We start from the raw sequence: 26438 nt of genomic DNA, 5'->3' as shown, positions 1-26438 counted from the left end.
ACTTGGGGCACTGGAGGTTTGTGACCTGAGTAAGCAGAATCTCTCAGAAAGTCTAAAACCATCTGGGCTGGCAGTGCATAGCTGGAAGGGGTATTGCAGCCTTGGGATCTCAGGAGCACATCTGTGCTAACCAAGTCATTGGGTTTTGCTGTGTCTCTCTCTTTCATCTTTCTTAATATATTTATAGAAGAGAAGTTCTTCCAGACACATCTTCCTACAAAGAGGACTTGTGAGAAACATTATGTGCTTTCAAATAAGGAATAAAATGTACTCACTGATCAATTTTCTGTCCTCATTAAGTCTCTCAAAGGTGAGTTCAAGGGAAGAAAAAAATATGGGAAGAGTTTGGAAATGAAGTCTATTTACAATGAGAAGAGATAACTCAAGAGTACTGAAAAAAGGCTGAATCTCAGTGGTTGGAGAGATGGAGAACTGACTCAATTATCCTAATGTTGTGCAGCTGCACTACCACATGTATTGTTTTCACTTTACTATCAGATATTTAATGCACGTGGGTAGGCAATGTTCTCTTTTTGTTTGTTCTAAATATTTCCTATGTGTAATGCAGTAAAAGATGTTGTTCTCAGTTGTTAGAACAGAACAATTTGGTAGAGTAAAGAAACACTCATCAGTGTTTGCACACACTACATGTTTAATGACAGACTAATAATAGAAAATTTATTCCTGTAATAAAGGAAAGGTAAAAAAAAAAAAGGCAAGCAAACTCATATCATGAATCTGGAATTTCATTTTAAGGAAAAGAATCTTATCATAGTGTTCCCCTTCTGGTAATTAGTTGTGTGCACCCTTAGACCAAATTTGCATACAGTGTGCAAGGTGAATCATTCCCTCCTGTTCCTGGATGCACAAGTGAGATTATTTCTGTGTTGTGTTCCTGGAAATTCCAAAGGTGCACAAAAGAGCATCTTTTTAGTTTCTACCGAGCAGGAATGTGTCTGTAGCCAGCAAGGTCCCAGAGGTTCAGATCCAAAGCTCTGAAACTCAGTTTTTCACTATATAGGCTATTTCAGTTGGGGGGAAAAGGGACAAGATGAATTTTTTGGGTCTTGAAGGGAAGTTATACTAAATTGTTCCCTGTTTGAGGGGAGGCTCGTTTCTTGGATTTGAGCTCATGGTGAAACAGGCAGAAATAGTGCTAAGAGTGCTAACAGCTAGGTATTAGCAGTATTTTCCATTTATCTGACAGATGAAACAGTGCTGCTGTAGTTTAATGAACAAATGAAGTAATCATGCATTATCTTGTGATGTAATCCTTACAAGAAAAGGAAGTATATAAATCTAAAATCTGCATAAATGAGGGAAGATGAGGAAAACCAGATAATTCAGCTGGTTTTCCACAATGTTGAGTTGCTGTTTTATTCTTCTGATTTTATTTATTACTTTATTCTTCTGGTTAAATTTTGAGGTGCAAACTTCATTAAAACAATCCTTCTTCCATCACCAGTTTCTTATATTTGCTGGTGTTTCAGAAGACATGTGAGCTAACAATTGTTGAGTTTAGGGAAGACCAGTTTGCTTTCTCCCCATACATTATATTTTGACAGACATACCATGCATTCATTCCACTGTTTCCTCTTGCTTCCAATTTTCACAGAGTGAGAGAGAAACAGCTAAACATGTGAGGGGAAAAAAAGAAAATTGATAAACACCCTTTATAAAGTTTGCTGATGGGGAGGGTAAAAAGGAGGATTCAACAAGGCCTCAATTAGGCCCACATTAGTGAATGAGCAGTTAAGTTTTAGCTGGCTGTTTCCACCAGGAGGAAGTGCCTTCAGTGGGAAGAGACTTCTCAGGTTTTGCAGCAGCCCAAGAAGCAGGATGTGAGGACCATGTTTTGCTTTCCACCTGCTCTCCTAAGTGTGTGCAGGCATTTGGAGTTGAGTTAAGGTTTCACATGACCCTGAGATTGTCTCTATCACATAAGGGATGAGAACAAGTCCTGACAACCTCCAGGACCCAGGGGAAGATTTAAGAAAATGCACTGTCATATTTGGCTTTTTCCTCGGTCTTTATCAAGCTCAGGTCTCCCTAATCTTGGCAGTGGCACCTCGAAATACAGGTTACAAGTCAGGCCTGTTCAGTACAATACTTTTTACTTGTCAGTCAGCACCAGGAAGGTAAGGGGCAATTGGGTCAATCTTTAGTCTCTACATGCAGTGTAAGTCTACACCTTCCCTTTTCTTTCTCATCTCAGTAGATTGTGGAGGGAGATCAGTGTCAGCATCAAGGAGGAGGGGGACTTTCAGTACAAGAAGAGTGGGAAGGTGAATGCCATCCTGTGACTAGCTCCTTGCTGCCTGTCCTTCAGAATCAGCAGTTTGGTGCGTGGGATATTTGCATGCAGCTTACACTTTGGAATATGCATGTCAGAAGCCATTTGCATTGGGAAGACAATTATAGGTCAAGCACATTTCATATTTTCCCCTATGCTTCATTGTGAATATGTACAGAGTAACATTACCTTTATATAGGCTGCTCTTTGACTACAGTAAGTCTCTCAATGTTGGTTGGAGCTCAAGAATTAAATCGTTTTAAACAGGGTTTAAAATCTGAGAGAGCAGAAGCTATTTTTAACATGTAGGTTGGGATTTGGCTCTCCACAGTCTTTGTCTTCTCAGTTTCATCCATTGTAGCATGGCTGGTAAGAGCTGTTGTCATGTGCTGTGTGTTCTTTGTCTCGGCCATGAGGATGCTGACTTCCTCCCTTTTATTTCAGGAGGTCATTAGTGCTGATGAGATTAGAGGTTTATAACTTCAGGTCCAAGTCATTATTCCTAATTTAATCGATGCATTTGAAAATGTTTCCTCTAATAAAATTGTAATGACTTTACATGATTTGTCATGCTTATCAAAAACATGGTTTAAAAATTTTTCTATTTTGAGGCCCTGAGCTTCTGGAGAAGAGTAGACATTAGTACATCATTGCTGGGCCAATTTCCTGCCTCTCTGTCTGTCTGTGCTGTAAATCAGAATAACCTAGTCAGTGTAATCACAGTGATGTACAGCCAGCCTGGCACTGGAGTCAGGCCTTTGCAAACAGCATAAAACCCTGGGAGAGGTCCCTCGTGCGAGCGTGATTGCTTCTCTGCCGCCACCTTCATCATTCAGCGGGGTGCTCTGCCTCCCTGGGAAAGAGACTATCAGCAGGCTCGTGATAAAGGAAAAAATAACCATCTATAATGTAGAGGCTTCACTGGAGAAATGGCTTTTGTGTTGCAAGGGGAATGAGCTAAATAGCCTCCCACAGTTACCAAGGTAAGGGGAAAGCAGCAGTGTTACAGTAGAGCTGGGTGTTTGTTTAGAGGCTTTTGAAGAAAATCCATCCAAATGCTTGGTTTTCAGGAATGCTTCTGGAATGTGCTAGGGCTACTATTTAATTCAAATTACCTCTCTCTTAAACAGTGTACTGTATGCACTTGGGTTCAGGCAGGTGGGGAAGGAACAGGGGACATGAATTTACTGTATGCCAGGTGGATGAGTCCCCTGTTGGAGCACACAGCTCCTGCTGCCCCATGAGCTGGTCCCCCAGGTCAGCTTTTGTGGGTTGGAGCAGGAATGGAAATCACATGAGTGATTTTGATCTTGCAGGTGATGAACTGATGCAAGGGGGGAGGATTTGACTGCGTCTAAGGTCAAATGAGGTGTCTGTGGGAGGGATGACAATTTTATGAGCTCCTGGCATTGCTTAGTGTCCAAAAAGCAGGGCGGTGGAGTTCTTAGGGGTGGGTGCAGTTGTGATGGAGGGGCTGCTGGCAATGCACTGGCAGCAGAGGGGTGTCAGCTCTCTGGGGTTCCCTGCATGGACTTTGGGGCTGGCACTGCTCCTCAATGCTCCTGGAGAGGAAAAGCCTCCCTTTAGGGCAGTGCTTAGGGTACCAATGACCAAGTCCTTCTGCTCTCTGCCTCTAACCATAAGCCACTTGCTCCCTCTCAGTCTAAAAGCAGTGTGTGGGTAAGAACACCGAGAGAGGTTTTTGCCTGTGTGTTTTAGCAGCACGGTGCCTGCAGATACGGCAGCGTAACTGGCAAATCACAGTAGGCAGATGGCAGGTCTCACACTAGGAGAGGATGTGTAAACGACCAAAGATAGGTTTTAACAGCCTTTTTCAAAGCCAGAAGTTTGTCACTGTATAAGCTCTCAGTCTAAACATCCCTGTGAAATTTCAAGCCTCAAGTCTACTAGTAGTTTATTAAACAGTTTTGGCAACTGAGCAGGATGCTGTGAGTCACCACGTGCACGCATGAGTGGGGGGTGTCTTGCATGTCTCAGGCATTTGCTGCCTCTCTGCTGGCTGATGGGCTTACCCAGCTGGCCAACCTGCCTCAGGTCTGCAAAGGACAAGCAGAAGGAAACCTTTGCAAACAGTCATGCACAAAATGCTTTTGTTTGTTGACAAGTTAGGGCAGAGCCATTGCTGGTAAAGTGGTGACATTGGTGACAAACTGAGTGTCTCTGGCTACCCCGGTGCGTCTCTGCCTTTGGGCCTTCACTGGTGCCTCTGCTGCCACTGGAGGCTTGGTTCACTTTGACCTTTAGTCTTAAGGATAGGAGCTGCTGATTGCCTTCTGCATCCCCAGTCTTAGCTGTGCAGGGCTGCGTGGGGATGTGCTGGTGCTCTGCAGGCAGATGAGAAGATCAGGCTGGCTTTTCTCCCATTCTGACCTCTAGTTTTTTTTTTTTTTTTTCCCCTCAGACTGATCTGTTTTAACAGCAAGACTCAGTTAAGGAGAAGAGTATTTCCTGTACAAATTGCCCTGTGCAAATATGTAATGTAATTCAGCTCTGTGGAACTGCCATGTTTTCCTCAAACATCAGTGCTGGCCCTGCCCATTAGTAATACCCATTTTCTTTTTTCAGCTGTTTGAATACTGTAGAAAAATAATTTTCAGTTCCCAGGACCTGACAGGTAGAGTGATGTTAGATACCTCAGCAGCAAGGAAGCCAAGGATGAATACAGTCAGATTGCCACAAAATTAGGCTCGAACCATTAGCAGCTGGAACAGCAGATTACCATCAAATCAGCAGCCCAAAACTAGCTGTAGTGATTAAAGTACCCTCCTTTTATTGACGTCAATAGTGCAACTCTCAGTAACGTTTATTGAGAAGGAAATGTGCTCTCAGGAGAACCAAGGTTTTCTTTTTCAGATGCTTTTTTAATGAGGATGGGAAGCTGAACTGAGCGAGGTGTCAAAAGCTCTATCTTGTCCCCTTCTGAAGTGTGCTGCTGATGCCTGACAGCCACTTCTACATGGGCCCCTGTTTATTACTTCTGTCCTTTGTTTGTAATTTTTTGCCCTCTTTGTGTTGTGTATTGCTATTCTCACTGGCCTTTTTCCCTTTCTTTCTTTGACTTGAACTCTGAGACTCATGCCTTTATTTTTGTTTATGTTCCCACTCTCCTTAAGGGCTCCCCCCTCACTCTAAGAGTACATTGCAATATGCAACATTTCATTGTGTCTCTCATTTATTTCACAGCTAGAAAATGAAATTAAGTCATGAAAGGGCTTTATTTGTGGAATCATAGAAAGTGTTTCAGCAAATGACCAGCAGCATCAGTAGAGCCTGGTTGTGTATGGTGCTGGGCCCAAAACATGTGTGCACTTGGAAATTCAGGCTGAAGCTGGTGACTAGTTTGAGGAGGACAAAGTGTATTACTTTTACTTCTTTAAAGCAAACAGATGAACCTCTGGCGACATCAGAAAACATAGTTTTAGAGAGAATAGCTGCAGGTCTCACTTTGTGACAGAGATCCTGTGGGTCTGTAGATTGAACAGTCTGATTAAAATCATTGTGAGTTTGAAGTTAGGAGTAGTTCCAGAATGGGCCTTGGGGAGCACCCCTGGGAGCTGTAGGTGTCAAACCACGTTAGGTCACTTGAAGCAATCAGCAGTGGGAAGAAGTGGGGTTAGGCTTCTCTAGAGCACTGGCTCTGGAAAAATCAGTGTTGCACTGCATGGCTCCCCTGTTATCACTTCTCCCCTGGTAAATGTTTTTGGAGAGGTGGAAGGTGGTGTTCAGCCACTGCATTTGAGTCCAGATGCTGGGGGAAGCTGAGGCAGATGAGCACCCACTGTGTGTGTGTGTGTGTGTGGGTTGCTAGTGGAGTTCAAGGTTTCTGTTTTGCTAAGGGGCCATTTTTGGTGTGGTGAGTGAAAAAGCTGTTTGGAGTTTCCTGAGTTATGTATTATTACTGCTATACTGCATTTAGGAGCTATTTGCTTTTGTTTTCCTGCTATTTGACTAATAGAGTTCAGCTGGGCAGTCCTTGATCCTGCTGCCATGTTACTGGCAGTGAAAGGTGAGTTTAGAAAGAAAATAGACCCTGAAACTTAATTCTGTGGTGCCAGTCCCTGCTGCCAGCTGAGCAAACTAATGCTTCAAACTCTTGCTCTTAGGTGTTTCTTCTTATTTTTTGTTTTATTTGCCTTAGGGAGAAGATAAATCGGTTCAGCAGCATCTGTGCATCACCACCGACATTTTAATTTTCAGTTAAAAGATTTTAATTAAAATCCAACATAATTTGGTATGAAAAATGAGATTAAATTGGTATTATACATGCAGACTGAACTAATGTCAATTTATGTATCAGTTTCAGGAACAGCTCTGTCTGATTAATCCAGTCAGTAGCAATGTTTGCTGGAAGGGGCTCTAGTTGTTCTTTTTGTATAATTCTGCCATTATTCTACCAAGATAATTATAGAGAGAGAAGTTTTGTGCTGGTTTTCCCAGTTTCTCTCTGATATAGTTCTTTTCCTGTTCTGCCTCTCTGTCTCTGTCTGGATGCTGTGTAATCATCCCTGCAAGATGCTATTGCCCTCTAGGCTTCAAGGAGAGATTTGTGTGGAGCAAAAGTTTGCTCTTGCCATGTCTCAGAACGTACCAAGTTTTTTTTACTGTTATGCAGGTTGCATTTGGAGAGGTGTTGGTGGAATCCCTTCATGGCTCTGTCTTAGCTGTGTGTCAGTCTGTGATGTGTCCTTCCACAGCTTGGTGCTTGTGTGCCTGTGTGCTCATGCCCATGTATCCTGTCTCAAGCCACAGGACTTAGCACAGCTTTACTCTCAATTCCTTGTGTTAGTCACAAATGGAGTATAAACATGTCCAGGATGTGTATTTTAAATGCATCTATTTGCCAAACATTGTCTCTTTGCAAAGGCTTAAATAGAAAACACAAGATGATTTTCCAGGCCCTAAGTCCCATTTTTCCCAGTAGAATAAACATCTGCATCTGATCAACTTAAGAGACATTTTCTGTCTCTGAAAATTCTGATCAAGCTATGGGCAGCATGAAATTTTCGTGGTGAGGCTGTGCATATGGACTGTCTGGAACCTGGTTTTGGGTTTGTGCAGCAGCTCTGCACAAGGCCTGCTGAAACATTCCTTCATGTATCACTGTAGAAGTCTTTAAAAAGGAAATGGCAGAGGTAGTGAGGCACTTTTGTGTATGTTTTCTGGTATTATACAAGAAGGAGAAGCAATTACATTGAAACTTTTACAAAACCAGCATATGGTATTATCCAAACTGAGCCATTTATTATTCCTTAATTATTGGGGAACTCATGGTGAAAGGGGTGTGGTTTAGGTTAACAGGCTTCAAGTCCATGTCTCCTACCTGCTCTCAGATTATCTTTATGGTCAGAAATGTAAAGGGTTGTTTTTCAGGTATGTAGTCTTTTTTTCTGGAAGATATTCCAAGCAATCATATTGAAAAAACACTTGGGAATGATGTGTGGTGTCTTTTCTGCAAAGAAACCTTTTATTTTACCAAGATGACTGTTTGACTTATTTCTGCTGCATGCTGCTACCTTCCTGCCATGAAGATATGATTCACAAAACATGTAGGTTTGATACAGAGCTCGAGCAGTCTCTGAAAACAGAGGGGTGGTTTTGTGGCTCAGTATTACAACATGTCAGCAGCATTCACAGCATGTCTGCCTTCTGTTTCCTGCATGATTGTGGATGCCTCAGAGATCAGCAAAGCACTAAAATATCTCTTAAGTTTCACTGAACACAGTAGAGCTGTGTTTAAATGCTTCATTGACTCAGTAAGAGCTGGGGATGTATCATCAGATCTGTGCTTCATGCAAAACCAACTAATGGAACTTGTCATGTGGATGTCACTCTGGAGTCAGATCTGTAGCTTCAGTGGTTGTAAGTACCTCTGGCTCTGTGTACAATAAATGGGACATCTGTCCTTGAGTTTTTCAGAAGCAGGATGCAAGGAAAACCTGCTTCATAAGCCTGTTGGATTTCAGAATTCGATTTCAAGCCCTGTATTTTCAGGCAGCAGAGGAAGCTCCAAGCTTAACATAAAGGTATCCAGAACGAGTGTGTCACCAAAAGTAAACTCTAAACTGTGGGAGGTAACAGCCCAGCTCAGTTAATACTCTAAAAGTGTTCTGCCCTTCAGTTCTTCACAGGTTTAGTTACATCACTTCTCCCACTTCTCATAACCATGTTGACCCTGGAATCAAGGGATATATTCAGACCCCCTCAAAATTTGTCCTGTGTAATTTAGTATTTTGGGTGATTTCTGGATGGTGTAATTTTCCTGGTTTCATACACTTTCCCAGTGAAAGTGCACCTGAGTTTATTCTGGGGCACGTTCTTACTGATAGGAGAAAACAGGTTTCTGTGAGAGTTTAGGAATGAACCACAGATTGAGGTTGGGTTATGCCAACTTTACAACCAAAATCGCTCTCTTGGTGTGGAGGTGCACAGTGCAGTGCTTGTTGAATTACCACATTTCACTTGGAGCTCTGAAATCAGTGTTGGAGTTTTAAAATACCAGCAAATGGTTGCAGGGTGGAGCATTCCTTTTATATGAGGGCAGTAATGCTATTTCAGTTTGCTGAGCTGCTTTGATCAACAGAATAATTTAGCAATTACTGAGTATCTGATGTGCCTCAATTTACCTAGTAGCTGAGCAACTCAGTGGCAGGTCATGTGTCACTTTTAATTGTCTTTGCAAAATGAGTTGGAAATGTATTATTTCCCAGAGTACACAGTTAAAAAACGTGTTTGCCACTTTACTGCTTTACCAAGAGTTGATTATTTTTCTCTTAGTTACTAATGATCCCAGATGAAAACACCCTATGGGAAGGAAAAGAAATTGATTTGGCTTATGTATAGGCATAAGGAGGAAAATATTTTTAATAAGCTTCAATATGGATTCAAAGTGAGAAAACAGCAGCAACAAAACCCACTGAAATTAATAAGGTATGGAGTTTAGTGTCTATGGTAGTTCTAAAAATATTTAATTGTTGTTACTCTGTGTGTAAAATATCTGGTAGTGTTACAGTGTTTTTGTACTTTTCTCCTGACTCCAAAAATGCCTTAAAATAGTATATCCAGAAAATATGGTACAGTGAAGAATGGGACTTCCACAAATCTCATACATTGCTCCTGTGGGCTAGATTCTGCATTCATTAAATAGAGCTAAATAAACAGCAATTGCCTTGTGTGAGCTGTGGGGATTCAGTGGGATTGGGATCAATGGGGGCACTGGGGCATCCATATTTTACTGCAGCCTCTGCTGCTGAGCTGCAGGACAGAGCGTGTGCATGCCATTGACCACATCCAAGGACATTGTCTGGGCTGTTTTCCATCTTTTCTGTATTTTTGCTTTAGGAAACACCACGATAGGGTTAGAAACTGCACTGCAAACAATGCATGCTGTATGCAGCAAGTAGAGCTGTTCTGCAATTACATAAGGTAGTTCTGATGAAAGAGCCTCTGTGTTCTGTGTCTGAGAGAGGAGACTTAATTAAGACAGACAAATTCTCCTGGGTATAACAAAGCAATTCTCTGGTTACAGCCCTGATTAGACGGTAGTTCTTCTAAATGCATTACCAAAGTCTTCATTATTATAATTAAACAGATATAAAACATGTTGTCCCTTCATTGCATAAAGCTTTGCTTTAGGGTTAAGATGAGAAATGTCATCAAGAGCTTTGAAATGGAGAGCTGACAAGCAAAGCAGGTGATTTCTCTATTCTTCTACAATTTTTGTATTTTTGTCCTTTTTAGTATTCCATTTAAAGACAGACACTTAAAAAAAATCTTAAGCAGTCTATTTACAGCAATATTATTTTCCTGAGGCAACCAGCTAGGAAAAATGAGTGTCATCTGTAAAAATGGAGCTCAGACATTGGCCTCTCCCAGGTATGCTGGGTTTGGAGCAGTCCAGCCTGAGAATGGGTGTGCTCCCCTGTGTCCAGGGCACTCACTGATGCTGGTTTCCTCCAGGGTGCTTTCTTGCTTATCTCTGGCCTCTTCTTTGCAGGAGTTAGCAAGTCCTGCAGCTGGATAGAGGTGTTGCTCCAAGGTGAAAAAAGGGGAAAAGTGTATGTGTTTGGGAGCATTCATTGCTCATACATCCAACTAAAGGGACTGATGAAAAATAACAAGAAAGAAGGGGAGGAGTTGATACTTCAGGAAGAAACAGGCTTTTTCTCAACATTTGTTTTTTCACTGCTTATGTAAAAAACACCATTAAATTTAGAAGCTGTTTCTTTGGTGGGAGGGATTATCTTTAAAAGTCTCAAAAAGCTAGAGCTCTGGGGTTTAAAAAGGACTTGAGGAGCTGTTGGATGAACACATGCACAGTCACACCTATTTTAATCTAAATACAATATTAACAAATGAACAGTGTGACCATGGGGACTAAGTGTGTGTAAGTGTTTGTAAGATTAAAGCTTAAAATGAGCAACAGCTGAATCACACAGTTGTTGCAAATCATAATCTATTTTTAAAGGGCCCATTGAATGAACTGGGAGTTCTGAGCTGATTTTTGTCTATGCAGAAGTGGTTCCCTGTGCTCACTTATGTCACTCTTCTGCTACCACTTGTTCACCCTCATAAAACTAACCATGGCCAGTGTTTAACTCTCCTTGAGTGCCCTCTCAAATTGCTCTGGGCAGTGTTGGTGTTAGTGACAGCTGTGCAAGATAAGGGAAGCTTGTGGTTTAGCAGTGGGGCCTGGGGCTTTGTCCTCGAGAAGGCAAATACCAAACTTGGACCTCTTAAAACAAAAAGCTTCTCCAAACCCCAGCCCAACTGCTCCTGCCCCCACTGCTAGACACCCCTTTTTCTGCCATGAGGGGATGGATGAAGACCCTGGCACAAGCTGCCTTTTCTCCAAAGGTGCTGAGATTTGGGTGTCAGAAACATTTTTGAGTTTTGTGGAAACCATGAGACAAACCCAGAGCAGACAGTGTTTCCTCAGAGTCTTCCTGGGCTTCTGAGCTGATCTAGGAGCCAGGAGGTTCCTACTTTTCTGGCTGCAACATTTTTCTTCTTGTTCAACATTTTCTAAATGTTGTAAGTGTACAAAACTATTAGAGATTTGAGGTGGTACTTTGTCCACATGAGTGCTAAGTTATGTTGCAGCTGAAGTGTAGTTGTACAGTGGTTAGAGTTCTTTTTTTTTTCTAAAACTCCTATTACCACTAGTTCATAAAATTAAATATTAACTGGATGGAGGCAATTACACCAGGTTGGTGATATACCTGAACTGTAAAAATTCAGTATAAAAACCAAAGGATTGTAATGCTCAGGCATGCACATAGTTTAATTCTAAGACAAAAGATTTATGATTATTTAGCAAATATAAATATATGACCAGGATAAAACTACATTATAATTGCATTCCTTTGTATGTTAAGGAAACCAAAATCAAATGAGCGATTGGTTTTTTTTTTTTCTCACCACCATATGGGCTCTGGGAAATAGGAGAGTTTTGCCCTTGAAGGTGGATAATTTTGAAGGAATGCAATTAAAAATTGTAGCACATCTCCATAGCAAATCAGTTATTCTTAAATAAATTGAATGTTTATGATGCTGCAGTTTGCAGCTTATCAAGGTGCTTGTACCCTGCCTAATTTACTGCTTATTTTGATGAGGAATGAAAACATTCTGTGTCTGCATTGGTAAAAATTTGGAATATGCCTACTTATGAGAGTCACATAATAAGATTTAATGAGGCTACCACAGCTGTTTCTTGAATCCCTCTTTCCTTTCTATTAATGGAGAAATCTGTGTTTTGCTTGTAAGGGAGATGCTTAATTTGTCATACCGTTGCTAAGTGCACCACTGAAATAATTGTTTCACTTGTACTTTGTTTTCAGCCCTGCCAACTCCTTTAGCAGTGTAGGAGCACATTTCATGGCTTGAAACTGCTCTGATACCAGCAGGCATGATTGATGTGTAAACCTTGCTTTTCAGCCCAAGGGTGCTGAAGGGACGTGTCTGGCATGCACTGTGCCCATAGATGCAAAGCTAAAAAGCTGTAGATGGGAGTAAAATAAAAATAAAAGTAAAAAAAGACTTGTATGGGGCCGATCTGAATCGGCATAAATGTGATTAATGAAGAAATAATTAAGGTTGATTAAAAAGGGTTTGAAATAATGTGATTAGCCTATTGAGATTTGTGTGGCTTATTGGATTACACATTTTATTCCTGGAGGACTGCTGTAAGATTCAGAATGAAATTAAATTGGTCACCCTGTTTTGGGCCCCCAGTGCTTGGTAATCTCCAGTGCCATGATACCAGACCAGAAGGCACAGTCCCATTCGACCATTTTCTCTTGGAAAAACACAGGATTTAATTTTTGAGCTAATACCTAAATAATCAGGTCAAAAATAGCAGTGAAGTCTGGTCTGCTCTCCATTAAATAGGGCTTAAATGAAATTGTGTTTGATTGTGTGGGATGTCCTTTTGGAAGGAATCAGGTGCTGATGAAAAAGTGATGAAGACTCTCCAGCCATCCTTGGCAGATTGTGACCATTGTCAGTTTTGCTTTTCTTGTTTAGAGTCTTGGCTTGAGTTTGAATGTGTCAGCTTCCAGGATTTAAAAGAATGTATCACTCCATAGTACTGATCTTCACATAATCTTTATATAATCATCTTCATAATCAATGATCCTTGTGGATCCCTTCCAGCTCAGAATATTCTGTGTTCTAAAATCTGTGACAACATTGGTCCACATTTTTGAGTTTCTAGGAGATCCATAAAGAAATGTAATTTAAAGGACTTCTTAAAGTACATAGATTAAGGGTTTAATTAAACTACTCAATTGATAGCATTACATTCTGAATAAAAGTGCCCAGAAATCCCTTAATTAGGGCATGGGATGTCTGTTAAGTTTTTTCCTTATCTTCATGCACATTTTTATTAATACTAATATAATAATTATCAATACAGACAATATGTGTATTAGACTAAAAGAATCTGTAATCCTTACTTGAAAGTGTTTTCCAAAAACTTCCCGATTCTTGTGGCACTTGTGAACTTCCCAATTTTCAAGGTAGTTTCTAAACTGAGAGCATCACATGATGGACAAATACAACAATATTAGAACTTTTCTATCCTGAGTAGATACTACATTTATACAACCCAGTATACTGTTTTGTGTGTGATCTTTCTCTTATATTCTGTGCTGATCATCCATGATGACAAAGTTGACTATTTTTCCCCAAAATTATTCTCCTGTGTCAGAGTCATGTAAATAAGGACTGACCCTGTGTTTTCAGAATTATGACCTTGTATTTTGCTCCTTATTGGAAGATACCTATTTTTTTATGTATTGCCTGTCAAGCAATCTTTTGACTGCTGACTCACATTCTGTTATTCATCACTGTTGAAACTTGGCTTTCTATCATCTCCAGACTCCATGTGTATTGATTTTATGCTTTCTTCCAGGTCACTCTAAAAATGCTAAATAGCACTGGGATAAAGAATGGGTCCCTGCAGATCCCATTTGAAGCATTTCTTCATGATAAGTGTTTCACGTTTACTGTTGCATTTGAAAGTTATCATTTATCTTGTGTTTGATTAATTTAATGTCTTCTGAGTTTATTTTTATTGCTGTATCTCCTTAATCAAAATGTCATTCACTACCAAGTCAACTACATTGCAAAAACCATATTACATTAGAGTCTATTACAATGACTTCATGTGTATCAACCAAACTTTTAATATCATAAAAGCACAGATATCAGGTTAGTCTGACAAGTTCTGTTTTCCATAATGTTGGAAATAGGTAATGTTAATCATCTCTTTATTCTGAATCAAATCTTTTTGCAGCTTTTCCATTATTTTGACAGTATAAATTACCCACTCACAGATGCAGTGCCAATCAAGTATTTAGAGGTGTAATGAAGGGGAGTACCACTTGGGCATGTTTTTCCTTAGCCAGGTCTTTCTAAACTTATTTGGCTTTTCCTCCTGAGTTGCTACTGGCATTCTCTTATTCTCTTCATTTTTGTCTCAGATGCCTTCAAAGGAGGTTCTGTTACACAATGAGGAATTGTACAATGGAGTTCTCCTGGGAATGCTGCAGCTGAGATCCCCTTTTTCCAGACCTTGATGTTACTTCTGCATGAAGACAGAAAGTGTCTTTCTGTCTTTCTCAGCTTTAGATTCCCTGCAGGATGATGAGTCCAATCCATGTCCAAGGTGCACTTGCAGACTAAGAAGGATTAGAGCCTGTGGGCAACCCAAGCACTTGAAAATAGCAGAATATTTGGGAGTAGTAGTGGTTGGAGACATTACATCCAATGAGCTGAGTCAGTCCCTTACCAGCTATAATCCTCCTTCCAAAAGGAAGAAAATCTGGCACTGGGGGTGTCCATAGTGAAGGGGCTTTTTCTTCAGGGAGAATGGGCAGTAGCCATGAAAAATCTTCATCAGGTGGTGTCTTCTGTAGGCCTATATGGAGACATTGTGTGTATGTATTGGAGTGTCATGCAGGAATCTGTTCCTCTCTGAAAATGTTGTTTAATGCATAAAGGGAGAGCTGCTTGCATTCATGGAAACCAGTTGGATGAAACCTCAACAACAATGGCAGAAAGCTCTGGAAAGTGGTAGCCTCATTGTAGACTCTCATATTCTTTTGTGCTCTGGAAGTTTTCATCCTTGGCTTCATGGCCCTTCTTACAAAAAAGAAGGGAAAAGTAGTAACTTCAGCATGATATCATGCCAGAAAATAAACCCTTCTTGCATTGTGTGCTTTTCATTTCCAAGAAGCATTTCCAGATGGAGTCTTTATGTGCTGCTGGTTTATTATTTTGCTCTAATTTGTCATTTAAACAGCAAAAGTAAATCTTCTTCAAGGTAAAATTGAATAAATTTGGTAGTGTTAGTCATTTAAAAAAGAAAAGGAAAAAAGCAAGTACACAACAAAGCATTTCTTAAACAGTAAATCATTTTGGTTCAGGTGTTTTTCCTGAAGATCTGCTTCAGGCATTCTTTTGTATCTCCTTCCAGTCTTACTCAACAGTACTTGAAAGTGTTTTTTAGTAATGGAGCAAAAGAGGGAATCAGACAAGCCATTATAGTCTTATCTCCTCTTGATCTCCATGGGAACTATTGTCTCCACTCAGTTTTCCTGCCCTTGCAGTGTACCCATTTTGCAGGGTGACTTTTTTCACGAGAAGCTGACCATAGTTATTATTCTAGGTCTTGGTGAGAACTCAGTGCCCATACCCAGTGTCCTGGTAGTCCTGGAGAGCTGAGGAAAGCCTCCTGTAAATACCACTATTACTCACTGTTCCCCAGGACACTTTTCTTTCCTGTGTCTGAGCTCCCTTGCTCTCTCTGAGCTGTGATAGTGCTGTAATGGATAAAAAAGTTTAATTTCACAAACCTGGCCCCCATAGCTGCCCACACCATGGAAAGGTGGTTTGGCTATTCAGCCCATGTGCAAAGGTAGCTGCTTCCTGCCATGAGTTGTCAGCCTGGATGAATTTTGAGTAGGCAACCTTTTCTTTGTTGACATGTGAGTTGTCACTATCCTACAGGCCTTGCCAAGAAAGATTAGAGGGAGTTTAGCTCCTTAATTTGGTGTGATAGCAGGGGCTGTGAGAAGAGTTGATAAAATCTGCATAGAATGGGCAGTCCAAGGATACTTTCTGAGGATGGTCAGAACATGGCATTTAGATTTACAGAAGAAAGCTTTGTGTGCTAAGGATGAATACTGGCTTCCAGTGATCAGTGCTACGTGTTCTAATCATGTGCTGGGACTGTGGCTTCAAGCTTTGATCTACGTCTGATCAAATGGACAGAGCCTCACAGGTGTATGAGATCCAATTGCAGCCCTGGCCCAGGCTTTGACTTTGTGGTTTTTTGGATGGTTTATATAAATTTTCCCTGCTCTAGCTTACTTCGTTCTAGAAAAATTGTCATTTGTCACCTGCTACACAGTGCTTTGAGTGCCATTAGTGACTCTCTGACTTCTTTACTTTCTCTTTAAAGGTACTTTTTCCACCACAAGTAAAGTCACAAGTACAGTAAAGCCTTACGATTTTCAGGGACTGTCTTTGAATAACTGAAATATTTAAAAGTATCCTCCCCGAAGATTATCCTGTAGAGTTAGTTAGTTTCTCTTAGGAAACAGAAAATCAGGTAATCAGTTGGCCAGTTAACTGGATCATCTGGAGTTTCCAGAGCAGATAGCTTTTTGGACTGTTTATTACAGTCTATTTGTGAGGACAAACTCAGCTGTCTATTACTGATTTCTTAGTGCTAGGTTCAGGAGAAATGTCAAAGATTAGAATCAAACTGGTGAAAATGTGAATTGTTTTTTGGGGAAATAGCTCTTAATCACATTTGAAGAGTTTATCTCTCAGGGTTATTACTGAATTTCACATGCTTTCACAGGAGCCCTGCAGGTTTTTAAGGGTTTTTGGTGTCTGTGGGTAAGTGATGGTTTTTGCCTTTCTTACCTTCTTTAGCAGAAAACTGGAAGACTGTCAGTGCTTTAGAGAGCCTTCAGGTAACTTAATTTCAGACAAATAATAGTTCATGAGCTTGACCTTTCTGTGCAGGTTTGCTGTCTAGTTCTTATTATTGCCCTGGTTCCTAACTTTAGATGGGCAATTTATGTCCTACAGTTTTGACAAAGAGGGTGGGATGAGGTGGAGAGCATGTTTACTCATTTTTTTTTTAAATCCCACTTATTTATTTCTGTTAGCTCTTTGATTTAAACAGCAGAAGTTTGAGCAGTCAGAGGTCAGAGTGAATGGGGTGGAGTTTTCCCACAACTGCTGATGGCTTAGTGATCCTACTGTTTATGTATCCAGTCCCTCTGATGAGAATGATGTGTTCAACAGGAGAGCTTCTCCTATTTTGGGAGTGTGCTTAGAGTGGTGCTCTGAATCCTTCCTTTAGAAGCATCTAGAAAATGTTAGGATGCAGTCAGGCCAGCACACAGATACATCTCCTTAGTCCTTAATAATTTCAGAGCAGTGGTGCATACCCTGAAATCTAAGTGCATATTGATGTGGTCTTGTGTTTGAGGTCTTGAGGTATTTGATGTAATTGATACTATGCAGGCTCAGGAGGGGGATGGAGTTGTCCTGTTAAACCACCCTAATAGGGGATAACCAAAGAACTGAAGGAAACCCTAGTTTTGAGTCACTTTGAAAAGTGTCTTGCCTTGGAAACACAAGGTTTCCCATGTAAGCAGGGATTTCCTTTCCCTACTTGCACATTGCATGCAAACTGATTGTGTTTGTTTCCAGGAAGAGTGTTTTGTAAAGAGCTTGGTTGTCTCTGGTAGGAAAGATCTTAGAGTGGAAAATCTACGAGTTAGGACCTCATTTTCACATTGATGAAGATCTTTTTTAGCAAATATCATCCTTTCTTTTTCATCTTTCACTGCCACAGTAAATTCAGTTCCATCAGTACAAATGACTGAGGATAAAGGGCAGTCCTAGGCCAGTTACTGTCCTGTTACCTAGGCAAGATCAATTTTGATGACCTTGGCATCTTGGAGAAAGATAGACTTTCCAGTTCCAAGATTCAGGGCTGCATCTAATTGTGCTTTCTGATTGCTTTGGTTAATGAAGAGGAGCAAGTGCTCTTGCATGGGTGACCACCGAGGAGGGTTTTTTGATAACTTGCAGTGGGAGTGTTCTTGGCAGGTAGCACGAGAGAGCAGATTTCCTATCTATCCATGTGAGATGATGGCAGCTTTTAGTTTGCTGGGTGACTGTACTTGTTCCTGTTCTTAGTATCCAGTAAGATGGAGCAGCAGTTCAGCCACTGGAGACACTGCAGCCCAGTATTCTTAGCTGGATGTCTTGTTTTAGAAGATCAATCTGTTGAAATTGGATTAAGGTAGAGAAAGCAATAGCTACACTAAAATTAGAACACAAAGTCTGGAGTCTCAGTTGAACAAGCATAAGATCAGTGGGGAGGCACAGGGTATAGAAATAGTCCCCTCCAGGCATTGATGTGAGTGGGGCCCAGTGGTGGGAGGACACTTCCTGAAGAAAACACTCCTCTGCTCCCCAGAGTGGTCACTGGGGATCTGGAGGTGTGTGGCCTGGCTAAACCATGGTGTCAGGATCCAGAGTGCCTTGTTCAAGCTTTAGAAGTGTGGTAATGCAAAGGTGTGTGGGCAAAAGTGCAAAAGTGCCTGGGCTGTCAGCCTGAGAAAACAGCATTGGAACTTACAGAAACACCTTTTGACTTTTTGCAAGACTGGAATAATTAACTCAGTGATAATTATGAATGAAAACTTTCACATTATATCTAAAGTAACAGCTCTCACTGAAAGACTGAATCTGCTCCTAGTCTGGAGAGACCAAGAGGGGAATAGCTGATGCAGCAGTAAGCTCAGTTAGCAATTGCAGTTTTGTGGGGTTGGTGTGTATTATACGTTAGATGGAGGGCATTGTTAGTATCAGTTAAAATAATCCCATCAGTGTCAATAATAATTAAATATTGTTAATTGTAGGCAGTTTATCTGTGGGTTAGGCTTGAATTCTGTTCCATTGATTGAAAGATATGGAGAAGTCCTACTCTGACATGAAGTGCTGTTGTACAGTTCTGATGTTCCTTACATACCACTAAGTACAAAACCAGAAATATCCATAAAAATAAAAGCAGGTAAAGATGACACAGAGGATAATCTAATCCCCACCAAAATCCCTGAGGGGTTAAGACTGAGTGTTAAAAGGAAACTTCTGTTCTTTGTCCATGAGGTCAATTAGGGGTTTTTTTTCCCAGCTGAATACCTGAAAAATGGCTGATTAATTCCCTGACTTGCTTTGATCAAAAGACACAGGTATCTTGGAACTAAAAATAAATGTCTTTTATTTTTTGCAGAAAATAAAGTATTTACATTACATTGGTGCCTCCCTAGTTAAGACAAAATGTCAGACCTGTAGATAAATCAGATAGGCTGCTCTGATGAGATTTCCAGGTCTGGCCCTGAGGAACCTCTCTCAAGGAATGAATCACTGCAGATTCCAAGGCCATTAATACATCTAACTATATGAGGAAAATAATCCTAATTAATCATCAATCCTAAATCTAAATACTGCTCCTGTAAACATAAGGAAATAAAAAAGAAGAGGCTCTTCTAAAACCCATGGAGTAATCTGCTACATTCGTTTGTATTCATTAGCATCTACTGCCTGGAGGTGTTCATAACCAAAGCTGTGTATTAAGACACAGTATGTTAATGCAGGAACAGAATATTTTAGCATAAAACTGTAATTTAAAAAGTTGCTGACCTGAGGCACTTGCTTCATTGACTTTCTTCCTGTTTCTTTGAGACCCATTCTCATAAGTACTAAATAAATGGCAAGAGTAATTATTCTTGTCAGTAGAAGTCTCTGTACTGGTTTAATGAGAAATCTTTGTCATAAGAAGTTTAGAAGTCTTAATTTTGTTCCCAGCACATCCCATGCCTTTAAATTCAGTAGTTAGGGGCCTGGGGGGTTGGAAATATTTTTGGATGTTATTGAATGAAGTGAGTGAATGACAACAGCAATTTTGTAGAAACATTTGTACTGACTAATTTGCTGAAAGTGTCTATGCAGACATGCAAATGAAGAGTGGAGAGATCCTTGTGAGCACCAAAACTGATGTTCTGTGGCTTGGGGAGCTACACAAGGTCCTGCTCAGACAGGGCAGAGCATCAAAGGACAGAGATTGGTGGATGGAGGGCCCTGCCAGAGCTTATTCTTTGGATTTGCAGAGGAGTATTGCCTGAGCAGGTTGAATGACACAGCAGATAAACTGCAGCTGGGAGGAACCAGCTGCTGGGGTGGGGAAGGGAAACCAGGCTGCAGAGGATTTGGGAGTCAGGGTTTTTGGGCATCTCAGAGCTGATCCCCAGGGGCTGTTGGGAAGCTGGTGCCTGGTGCAGGTCTGATGTCTGGGCCTGAGGCACCAGGGTGGAGGGCTGAGTGCTTAGGCCCAGCATCCACAATTCCTTGCCTTGGGGCTCCTTTTCCATTCAAAATTCAGGCAGCTGAGGTCCCTTCAACAGCAGAAGGCAGAGAACTAAGGAAGTATTGCTAGTGGCTAGGGAAATAGGAGGGAAAGCAGTTTTAACAAGTCTTTCATAATTGATTGCAGTCTTAAGCGATGTTTTAAAAATATTTTTGGTAGCTGTTGGATAGTTTACATACTAATGGGGTAGATGGAAATCATGCAGAGAAAAGAATGACTTATACTTCATGATTATTGTGAGATGTTTTGAATTGATAATGTGCAGGGAAAGGTTCAAGTTTAGTTGCTGCACTAACGTTACAGACAGCTTTGTAGGCAGCTGGCTTTACAAGAAGTAGTTGATACTGAAAAGACAATCACATGTCTGGCTGAGTATTTTTTCAAGACGAGTTAGACTATATATCCTGAAGACAAAGGCTTTGGATTTCTTGTCTGGCTGTCCATTTCTCTGCAGTGCTTTGTAGTTGTTGTACACAGAAATGACCAGAATAACTACTTTTGAAAACAAGTGGGGAGACAAGAGAGAGTGATGTATCTGCTTTGAAGCTGGACATAATGTGTACAACCAAGTCGCTGAGATCTGGAAGACAGTTTAATAGCTGCAAATGTCATTCATGAAAACTTGCTATCTTTAAGGCCACAGTCAATCAAGTCTCTTTGTAGCTCAGTATATTTTATAAGTCAGTAGGGAACTGAATAGTGGGAAGGAATAAGATGTTGTGTTTTGAGGTTCAGAAGAACATTAATTATCTTTACATAAATGTACCTTTTCTGTTATTTATGCACTTGTGGGATGGCCAAAGAAAACCTGCTAATTTTTTTTAAAATGTAATTATTCCACAGGATCCTTCAAACCAAAAATGTGGAAGGAAGAAAACCGTGTCCTTCAGCAGCATGCCATCAGAGAAGAAAATAAGCAGTGCCAGTGACTGTATCAGCTTCATGCAGGCTGGGTGTGAATTGAAGAAAGTTCGTCCAAATTCCCGGATTTATAACCGTTTTTTTACTCTGGATCCTGACCTGCAGGCTCTTCGCTGGGAGCCTTCCAAGAAGGATCTGGACAAAGCCAAGCTTGATATTTCTGCTATAAAAGAAATCAGACTAGGGAAGAACACAGAGACATTCAGGAATAATGGACTAGCAGATCAGATTTCTGAGGACTGTGCACTGTCGGTAATTCATGGTGAGAACTATGAGTCCCTTGACTTGGTTGCCAATTCAGCTGATGTGGCCAATATTTGGGTCTCAGGATTAAGGTACTTAGTTTCTCGTAGCAAACAACCCCTGGACTTGATGGAGAACAGCCATAATACCCCACGGTTTGCCTGGTTAAAAGCTGTATTCGAAGCAGCAGATGTTGATGGCAATGGCATCATGTTAGAAGATACAGCTGTGGAACTAATAAAGAAGCTTAACCCCACCTTAAAGGAATCAAAGATTAGATTAAAATTTAAGGAAATTCAGAAGAGCAAAGAGAAACTGACAACACGAGTGACAAAAGAAGAGTTTTGTGAAGCGTTCAGTGAACTTTGCACGAGACCTGAGGTGTATTTCTTACTTGTGCAGATATCCAAAAACAAAGAGTACCTGGATGCCAATGACCTCATGCTGTTTTTAGAGGCTGAGCAAGGAGTGACCCACATAACAGAAGAAATGTGTCTAGATATTATACGCAGGTATGAGCTTTCTGAAGAAGGGCGGTTGAAAGGTTTTCTTGCCATTGATGGGTTTACTCAATACTTATTGTCCTCAGAATGTGATATTTTTGACCCAGAGCACAAAAAAATTGTCCAGGACATGACACAGCCTTTGTCACATTACTACATCAATGCATCCCACAATACATATCTAATAGAAGACCAGCTCAGAGGGCCAGCTGATATCAATGGTTATGTCAGAGCTTTAAAGATGAGCTGCCGGAGTATTGAACTGGACGTCTGTGATGGCCCAGATAATGAACCCGTTATTTGTAACCGCAACAACATGACATCGCCGCTTGCCTTTCGAAATGTCATCGAAGTAATAAACAAATTGGCCTTCTTTGCCTCAGAATACCCTCTTATTCTGTGCTTGGGGAACCACTGCTCTGTACAGCAGCAGAAGGTGGTGGTGCAACACATGAAAAGAATCTTTGGAAACAAACTGTACACAGAGGCACCTTTATCCTCAGAAGCCTACCTCCCATCACCTGAGAAACTGAAAATGAAGATCATTGTGAAGGGGAAGAAGCTGCCCTGCGGCCAGGATGCATCAGAAGGAGAGGTCACGGATGAAGATGAAGAGGCTGAAATATCCCGGAGACTGTCAGAGGACTTCTCGAGGGAACCAAAGCTGATCTGGCTCTGCAAGGAGTTGTCTGACTTGGTGTCCCTTTGCAAATCTATCCAGTACAAAGACTTTGAGACGTCCATGAAATCTCAAAATTATTGGGAAATGTGCTCCTTCAGTGAGGCAGAAGCCAGTCGGATTGCAAATGAATACCCCGAAGATTTTGTGAACTACAACAAAAAGTTTCTGTCCAGGGTATATCCGAGTGCTATGAGGATAGACTCCAGTAACTTAAATCCTCAAGATTTTTGGAACTGTGGTTGCCAGATAGTGGCAATGAACTATCAGACCCCAGGGCCCATGATGGACCTACACACTGGTTGGTTCCTACAGAACGGGGGATGCGGGTATGTTCTCAGGCCTTCAGTGATGCGTGACGAGGTGTCTTACTTCAGCGCAAATACCAAGGGTATTGTTCCTGGGGTCTCCCCGCAGGTCCTGCATGTCAAAATTATCAGTGGGCAGAATTTTCCAAAGCCCAAGGGTGCGTGTGCAAAAGGGGATGTCATAGACCCCTATGTCTGCATAGAAATACACGGGATTCCTGCAGACTGCACCGAACAAAGAACTAAAACTGTGCAGCAGAACAGCGACAACCCTATCTTTGATGAAAGCTTTGAGTTCCAGATCAATCTACCGGAGCTGGCCATGATCCGCTTTGTTGTTTTGGATGATGACTACATTGGGGATGAGTTCATAGGACAGTACACCATCCCACTGGAGTGCTTACAGCCCGGATACAGGCACATCCCACTGCGCTCTTTTGTGGGCGATATCATGGAGCACGTTACCCTCTTTGTTCACATTGCAATAACCAACCGAAGTGGAGGCGGCAAGGCGCAGAAGCGTAGCCTCTCAGTGAGGATAGGGAAGAAGGCCAGGGAGTACACCATGCTGAGGAACACTGGGCTCAAGATTATCGATGACATCTTTAAGCTGGCAGTGCACCCATTGCGAGAGGCTACTGACATGAGAGAAAATATGCAGGTATGAGATTGCCATTGTGTGTGTTGGTGTGTCCTGAATGTGGAAGTGAGAGTCCTGGGGTGCGCTGCTGCTAGGGCAGGCTCGCTGAAGCAGGTGGAAGCTGGTGAAACTTCAGACCCACAGCTCTTGTCAACCTTTAAATGGAGATTGGCAGGCTGATAATTACAGGTGCTAACTAACAAGCAAACGTAGGATTGGGCAGAAATGTTTTAAAAATCAGTATGCCCTCTCCAAACATGTTTTACTCGTTGGTTTTTTTTTTTTTTTATGAGAAAGCAGAATTGAGGGTACATTTGTGTCCCTTGCCTCTGATCCCAAATACTGTATTTCTTCGTTGGTTCTAAAAAACATCAACAAGCTTTTGTTTTGCTAATTGAGTGAGAGTTATGCTCTTAATTTTCTTTGGTGAAATATAAGGGGCAGTCAGTGAATGTGTCATTAAGATCTTGTGTACACCAAAGAAACCCACTGTGCAAAGAGCAGCATGTTTTCCTGAGTGTGTGTTGCCACTGTTTGCCCCAGGGCTGCAGATGTTCAACACAGGCAGTGAATGCCACTTGGATTGCAGTTTCCTCCCTGCTGAATAGCTGTTTGGTCTTGGCTGGTTGAGGGCTGGCACAGACACCAGCGCTGTGTCTTGGCTCAGAAGGTCCCCTGGCACTCTGTCCCTGCACCCTGTGTGCAGCAGAGCCTGCTGTGGCCAGCAGCATCAGGGCCCAGGTGCACAGCACTGTCACAAGTGCTTGGGTTGGACCTGGGTGCTGGGCAGGCTGTGAGGTGGCAGCAAAGCCAAACAAGAACATCCCCAGCGTTCTCTTCTGTGGTGGGAGTGACTGGGGGTTGATTAAAGGACAGCACAATTCTGAGCTTCAGGCACTGCCTAGAAACAAAACTGAGTTGCATTAAACAATGAGTTTTCCATAATAAATAGCTGGAATCAGCTGTAGCTATCTCCTTGGTAAAGATACAGAAACAGTTCATTTTTTTCTCTCGAAAACAGGAGAAAAACATGTAGCACTTTGTTGACCCCACTCTTCTGGATGGAGTCTAAAGCAAATGAAATGTTGACAGCTGGAAAAGTTTACAAAATGACATAAGCTTTAAATCACTCTCAAAGGAATTGTCTCAGCATATTTTTAAGAATGGGAAACTCTTCCCAGCCTTTCCTTTGCTTCAGGCCTTGAAAGTAACTAGTTTGAACTGCTGACTCCACCTTCTGTCTAGGTCAGGCACTAAATATGAACTATATAAATGAAAGTTCTCTGAATTTGACTCAGAAACAGCATTACTGTGCCTTCCAAGCAAAAGTTCAGTAAAAGATCATGTTATGGGGCATGCTGTGTAAAGACACATTTTTGGATTTAACTGCATGCTGTCATATTTAATTAATGAGAAGAACGTAGCCAGGCATTGTCTGATTATTGGGTTTTTTTCCAGCAAGTTGTGGGACCAACATTTGCAAGGTATGGGTTGTTATTATATCTTACTTGATTTTGTGCATCTTGGTCACTTCTTGTACAGCTCAAGAAGCTAAATGATGGGTACATGTCAGCTGTATGTCCTCTGACCTGATAAATAAATAAATCCTGGCGTGTCAGTTTCATTTGACCTGTATATCTGGTATTGATTTTCTTACATGTGACCTGTGGAGGGGAAAGAGTGTGTGTGTTTCTTTATGATGTGATAATGTAAGGCTGAAAACAAAGTGACTTTTCCCTGCTTGCTTTTCCCATGGGAAGTACAAGGTCTGTCAAACTTGTTCTTGTTGGAGGATGATTATGATGGGAGAACAAAATGATTACAGCATCAAAAGCGATTGGAGTTGGGAAGAGAAATAGCATTTTATGCTGATGATTTAATATGCTGGGGACCAGAACTTGTCCCTGTTAGGGCTGGATTTGCCATGCAAAGCAGCTGAAGAGCTGGCATTGGGATGCCTGAGCCTGGGATAAAGCTGGAGCTGGCGGCAGGCTTCAGGAAAGAGAATGGGGCCGGCAGGGAATTCCTGTGTGAGGTGGAATCCCGTGGTCCATGGAGGGCCTGGGGATGGTGAACAGCAGGGCAGCACTGCCTCCCATCAGAGGGGGGAAGAAGAAAGGACTGTCAAGGTGATGGCAGACAGGGGGGACTGAGCGGTGAGTGGGCACACGTGCTGAGGTGTTTGTGTCCCTTGCCCAGAACGCCATGGTGTCGGTGAAGGAGCTCTGTGGGCTGCCGCCCATCGCCAGCCTCAAGCAGTGCATCCTGACCCTGTCCTCGCGCCTCGTCGGCAGTGACAACGCGCCCTCGGTGGCCCTCTGCATGAAGGACACCTTTCCTTACCTGGAGCCTCTGGGGACCGTGCCCGACGTGCAGAAGAAGGTCCTGGCAGCGTATGAGCTGGTAAGCACTTCAGCACTGCTCCCTCTGCCCTTCCCCACTGTTGTGAATGAGGCTGTGCTCACTGGCTTTCACATGCCCAAATGTCCCATTCCAACAAACAAGGCTCCTCAAATGGCTCGGGCTCTGCAAGTTGGCCTTCAGTCACCACAACGCCACACTGGGCTTTTTGTTATTGTTTCCTTTTTTAAACACGGTTGTGGCTAGCTCAGGTTGGCATTTGAAGAGGACTTTGTTTACAAAACTAGTGGCAATTCAGCCTCTGCTGGCACTGGTTGTCCTTGTCCTTGGGAAGCAGCAAGATTTGTGCGCCGCCCTTCGCTGGCCTCCCCGCAGCAGAGCACAAGGCCACTAGATTGGGAGCTGCAGCGTGGGAGTTCCCAGGCAAAGCTGAGCCCTCCCTTTCCCCACGCTTGGCAGCAGCACTGTTAAGTGCTGCCCCTGTCCCTGTCAGATGAAGTCAGTGTTGCTCTT

General features: G+C 41.9%; 1 protein-coding gene across 1 annotated transcript in view; it reads left to right on the top strand.

The window, feature by feature from the left end:
- PLCL1 (phospholipase C like 1 (inactive)) overlaps nucleotides 1–26438 on the top strand; it is a 180777-nt gene that overhangs the window by 119662 nt on the left and 34677 nt on the right. Inside the window, exons 2-3 of the mRNA XM_059853356.1 lie at nucleotides 21114–23585; nucleotides 25764–25967. Coding sequence (XP_059709339.1) covers nucleotides 21114–23585; nucleotides 25764–25967 — 2676 coding nt within the window. The remainder of the gene's footprint in view (nucleotides 1–21113; nucleotides 23586–25763; nucleotides 25968–26438) is intronic.

The sequence above is a fragment of the Haemorhous mexicanus genome, chromosome 8 (assembly GCF_027477595.1).
Source record: "Haemorhous mexicanus isolate bHaeMex1 chromosome 8, bHaeMex1.pri, whole genome shotgun sequence".
NCBI classification, from domain to species: domain Eukaryota; kingdom Metazoa; phylum Chordata; class Aves; order Passeriformes; family Fringillidae; genus Haemorhous; species Haemorhous mexicanus.
This window is presented reverse-complemented; position numbering and strand designations above follow the sequence as displayed.